We start from the raw sequence: 6000 nt of genomic DNA, 5'->3' as shown, positions 1-6000 counted from the left end.
AAGGAGGTGGAAGCTAATGCACTTTTAATCGTCGTTGAGGAACCGATTCTGCCAGCTCTTTATTATTGGTATCAACTGTTATCATGCGTCAACTTTAAATAAGTTTACAGTTCTTAACTTATTTTATACATCACCAAACACATAGCATCTTTATTTGTCCATAATTTCCTTTATATGGTGGGCCATAAATATGAGCGGTTTGGAATAAATTATTAAAAAAAACTATTAATCTTATCGATTTTATTTAAAATTCAATTAAAGTAAACATTCAGGAAAATATTTTTTTTTAAATCAATTTGGACCTCAAATTTGCGAAAACTCGCTGGCACATTTCGCGTGGAATAGCAATAATTTATTCTTGAATATTCTCTCTCAATTGGACGTTGTAGCTGGTTTGTTGTTGTAAGCCTGACTATTTAAATATCCCCGGACAAAAAAGTCAGTCAGGACTACTGGGAAGCCATGGATTTGGGCATGGGAAATTTTTTATGGTACGTAGCGAAAATTTTGACTGTATTTTAATCATAAATTGCCATGTTACTTAACAAACTATATAAATAAAAAATAAAGAATGATCAAGTTTGAAACGCCAAAGACCTTGTTCAGGAATAAACTTGTCACTTCAGTCGATAAATAAATACATTAGAAACTCTAATGCTTCTGCATTCCATAACTACCCAATCGGGTCAGACACCACATATCGACAAAGCGTCGATGACTTTCGTTTTTTTCCAACGGAAGCCTTCAGACTTCAGTCTTCGCAGGACAAAGTTCAAGTGCTAGCGTGTCTATCTAGTGTAAAATAATTAAAACACTTTTTTAACAAGTGTCTGCCAATTGGCACGCCATTTTTTGCACGGCTTAGTTAAATGTACAAAGCGACGTGGCTCTCTGGCAGATCCAGGGCGCCCCTGAGCTTGCGGGCGGCGGCCCTGTGGTTGTTGATGTCGCGAAGACACAATGACCCCCCACCACCCGACGACGACGACGAAGACGACGGCGGGTTCCTTAATGTTAGGGGCGCACGCGAGCCCCTCGATCTCGCGACCAGGGAATGTGCACCTCGCTTTCGGCCCGATCGTTTTAGTCAGTTATCTGCCGCTGAACGGGAAGCAGTCGACGGGGATATTGTATTGGAGAGGGTCGAGGGAGAGGGAGACGCAGCTTTAGTGCCCGCCACCATGCCAGTAGTGAGTGCACTATTTTTATTTTAAATTCTAAAAACATGTTTTTGCTTTGACGTACAGATTTATTATTTTTGTACAAAATATTTTAATAATTATATTCTTTATGATTTTTAAAGTTTTGTTCTCTAAACTTTTAATTAATAATCTGAAATATTCGACAGTAAAAAAGTAATTGAAAGATTAAAATATGCTTGTTTTTAAATAATTTATTATTCGAATATATAGTATGATACATATTGAAATAAATAAGTGGATTCTGGTTTATAATAATTTTATAAATAAATTAAATTTAAAAAAAAATCATATTATATTATTAGATTTTTTTAGCTTTTACTATTCTCATTTATGTTCTAAGAAAAATATGTACTATTAGTAGACATATATATTTTATTTATAAGTTAAAAATTTAAAAATATGATTGCATCTTTAATTGAAAATAAAACTAGTGTATTTATGGCAAAATCAAAATAGGCAAACAGCGGCGCAAATCATTTTTAGGATTAGGATTTTTAGGAAATATTGTTTGTCAGTAGTTCAAAGTGAAAAACTATACAATACTCTTTATGATTAAGATTTACTGCCCATGATACAAAATATATTATTTATAGACAATGTGCTGTATGCTATACAAACAAATATCTTTTTGATTAATTAAAAATCTAACTAGGTTGTGCAAATATTTGATAAAAAGCAAAATGTATCACTTAAAATTTGTATTTAGATACATTTTTTTAAATCTTAAGCAAGAAAATTGTGGAAAAAAGATTAAGTATCCTTTTTAAAAAACTAGTTAATTAATTGTTAACATGAACATCATCCTAAAATAATAAAAAGTAAAATATATTTTATAGACAGTATCACTTAAAATTTGTTTAACTAAAACAAAGATGATTGTATTTAAGGTAAGGTAGATATGCAATAATGATGCTGATCTATGGTTTATTAATTGGCATCTTATGTTTATGTTTAAATTTGAGTTTAGTTTTGCTGTAATCATCGATTTTTGGATCTCATAAATTAGTTTGGTAATATATTTCCATGAGATAATCATAGTGATTTTTTAATATTATTATAGGTCTTTGACCCGCAATATCGGCATGCTCTTTAAAGCAAAAATTGTAGCACAGTATTGCCCATATATTTAGCACACGTTCTCCATTCATTAAAAATGCTTGGTTCACTTATGATAGACGAACCAAAAGACTAGTTAAATACTGATTATATAAAAAACAAACATTTACCGAAAAATTGCATAATGGTGTCTTCTGTACTGAGCAATTTGCAGAAAATTTGAACCCTGTCTCGATAATATTCGGGAATTTTAGAAACTTACTCAAAGTAGCTCTGCCTCATTTTGAGGTGATGAACTAATTATTGTATTTCATAGGAAATCGGTTTTAAGTTCTTATTTGCAAGGACATCCAAGTCCTTAGCTCTACAAAACGCAGTATTGCTTAGTATTTTTTCTGCTTAAAACATGCTACTAAGCAGTGAATCATGAATATGATGATGCTAAACTTGTTATGTCTGGCTTAATGAATGATGATCCTAAAAATATAAGTCGTGTCAAGACTATTTAATTTTTCGCGATTTTCCTGTATTTTTTTTAAATTTAATTAAACATATACCAAAGTATTTACGACAGAACAAGTTTATTCGTCACGTCAACATTATACATGCGTACGTGACTATCGGAGATCTAAACTAAATCTCAAAATTTCTAGCTCATCCAAAAATAACCGTTACGCAAAATAATTCCTATTATAACATAATCTGTTTTATCTCAGCGTATCAAGTTATTTTATTTAAGACCCTTGGCTATTTTTAGTAGCACCTTAATTTAAATGCCTCAACCTACAGAATAATATGGTTTAAAAATTGCAATGTAGCATTTAAAGACGAATTATTAGAGAAAGCCGGAGACAGACTTACGAAAAACGAAAAATAAGTGTACACCAATTTCCCCGTGGACGTGTATATCTGCGCGTTATGATTTTACGTTTAAAAATCAGAGACTTAATTTTTGCATTTCAAATATTCTTAGTATATTAAATGCCATGCATTTTTCTGGCCAAATTTATGGAGGGGGGGGGGTGCACCCATTTGCTTCCCCCCCCCCCTATATGACATATTTTTTAATTTTTTTTTTGTTTTACCTTTTTCACCGTATTTCATAGATTTTTTTTAAATATTTTCATCTTGATTTCATAGATTTTGGGACATTTTTAGTCAAAAAGTCTGTAATAAAGTGATTGAAACATATTCTTTTAAGCATTCGTATTAAGATTTTACCCAGTAATATAGTTTTTATATATTTTTTGACATTCATAGACATTCATAAATCAAGCAATGCTTGTAGCTCCTCTGCGCTTTTTGTATCATCTGCAAATCGAATATTGCTTATGAATCAAGAGTTTCACTTGCTTGTTTATTTATTTATTTAAATTTAATTAAGATAATCGTGCCCAATGCGTCACAGTGGTCGTTAACAATACATTGTATTTTTTCTATAGGCAAAAAATATATAATTAAAATAATACATAAAATATTAAAATAAACGATACGAATCGGACCAGCTCTTCGTAGCTGACATTAAACATATCAATATGCAATATCAGCGTATTAAGGAGCCGGATGTCAACAGCCATTGGTGAGTCAGGTGCTGACATCTTAGCCCTAACCCTAAGGGCATAAAAGAGGAGGCGATCATGCTCAAAGTCACATATATGACATTGAATAGTGTGGGGGATAGAACGCATCCCTGGCGTACGCTTGATTGCTTGTCATCTATCCTCACTGCTTCCAATATATATTTTTACATACTAAAAGTTTGACATCATATATTTATATTTATTTGTGGGCATGAATATATTATTTGATTATTTGTACCAGTGATCTTATCATTCTTATTTATTTTGTACGCTCGAGTAAACGCTGAAGTCATCATATCTCGCCACATTATTTTTTGCATTATGCGTTGAATGACATTGTGCATGCGTTTATGTTTATAATTGAAGGTTTTTGTATAGATTATTTTTAATAAATAAATGTATATAGGTGTCTGTTTTAGCCGTAGTATTATAATATACTATGTCACGAAGGGTCGAAGTCGTATTACATGTCGAGTTGAACTCTTAGGAATTCAGTTGATAAACGAAAGCGGCTGTTTTCCACAGTCTTTTATGGGTCGTTTCGGTGTTAAGATTAAATGCAACCAAACTCTCGTTTATTCAAAGTCAAGTACAAATAAGCTGTTCTAACCTATAGACGATTTAAAATTGAGGGATGTCGAAGATTCGTGGTGGAAATGTTTGTTATTATATAATTCAGATATTATAAGACTGTGTCAAAGCGTTAAGACAAATTCTAAATCGGAAATATTGTTGACGTCGTCATTCTATGGAATGCACAATCCTAGGACAATCGACACTGCATTTATTAGTATTAATCTAAATATATGAGAACTACTGTTTTTAAAATAATCTAATTCTTGTATATTTTTTATATAATAAATTGAAATCGCATCCAATAGACTTCTTCTAAATAAAAATATTTAAGTATCACTGGATGGGTTTTGATATTAATTTACATTAAATAGATAACATGTGCTTATATTAAAATTACAACTATTTTGATGGATTTTATTAATTATTGTACATAATGGCAATTCTTCGATTTTTAACTATGTCATGCAAATTATATCACTCAACCTAATCTTTTAAAGGCTCAAAGTTCAATTCGAATAAATGGCAAACATTCAAGAAACAATGTGCGCTATCGCAAAAATTAAATATTTGCAAAAAAAAGAGCACAGCGGGAGGTCAGATAGTATCCAAGGAAATTAATCCGACGTCAGATAAAACAGTAAAAGTTCACAGTTGTGTCATTGTTGCCGACCAGACCCGAAGCGATCAATCAAACGTTTTTGTTTTTAATCTCATAACCCGTGTATAGATAAATTTTGTTTTGACCGATTCGTATCCGACTCGAATGCGTTAATTGTAGATTAAATCGCAAAATAATATTTTCGAGTATTTTTTTATTCGGGTCAAGAGACGAAATACAAAGAAAAATACGCTGTAATCTTGCGAAACGTAAATCGATTTTCACACATACAATTAGTATCAATTTAGTATCAGTAATTATAATCTTAAAAATTTGCACTTGAACGGATGTATATTGAATTTCGAAATAAAATTGAATCTGATACTTCATAAAATTCTGATTGATGAAGAGATATTCTGACGAAAAACATCGAAGCAAATGAATTAAAATTTCGCTGAATTTTCGTTAGTTCAATTATCTGATCTTTTCTGTGTTGCGTAAAACGAGTGAATTGATTAGCCTTTTATATAATTACTCGGCATATCGTATTGTGATTTCTGTAGTTATAAATGTACCCGAAAATCTATTGTATATTGCAAATAATCGAGGACATATATTCAAAAATAATTTAGATTTATATTTAATATTTTTTTTTATCACAAATCTGATCTTTATAAACAAAAAAAAAAGAGTGGCGAATTTCTTTGAAATAAATTGCTGTTGGTCGATAAGGTGCGTGTTATCTATTCTTAAGGCGATAAATATTTAATCTGTGCTCTTGTGGTTAAATAGTCTCCTCCGATGTCTCATTTTAATTTTTTTTGGTCTACTCCCCCACTTCAGTTACGCTATTATATGCATATAAAATAAAATATGCAAAACAGTTTTAAAGTTTAATGAAATATGTAAAAGGTTATCAGACATTACATAATTTTAGCACGTGCTCGACTCGGACAAACAAATGCGATCTGGTATAACTTTTACTTTT

At 31.1% G+C, this 6000-nt stretch overlaps 1 protein-coding gene across 1 annotated transcript in view; it reads left to right on the top strand.

Annotated features, from left to right (window-relative positions):
* Window positions 1–869: 869 nt before the first annotated feature.
* The window catches only part of Root (ciliary rootlet coiled-coil, rootletin), a 39154-nt gene continuing 34023 nt past the window's right edge, over window positions 870–6000 (top strand). Inside the window, exon 1 of the mRNA XM_088185962.1 lies at window positions 870–1190. Coding sequence (XP_088042088.1) covers window positions 870–1190 — 321 coding nt within the window. The remainder of the gene's footprint in view (window positions 1191–6000) is intronic.

The sequence above is a fragment of the Plectrocnemia conspersa genome, unplaced genomic scaffold (genome assembly GCF_051122295.1).
Source record: "Plectrocnemia conspersa isolate PC_06_02 unplaced genomic scaffold, ASM5112229v1 ptg000005l, whole genome shotgun sequence".
Taxonomy (NCBI): Eukaryota; Metazoa; Arthropoda; class Insecta; order Trichoptera; family Polycentropodidae; genus Plectrocnemia; species Plectrocnemia conspersa.
This window is presented reverse-complemented; position numbering and strand designations above follow the sequence as displayed.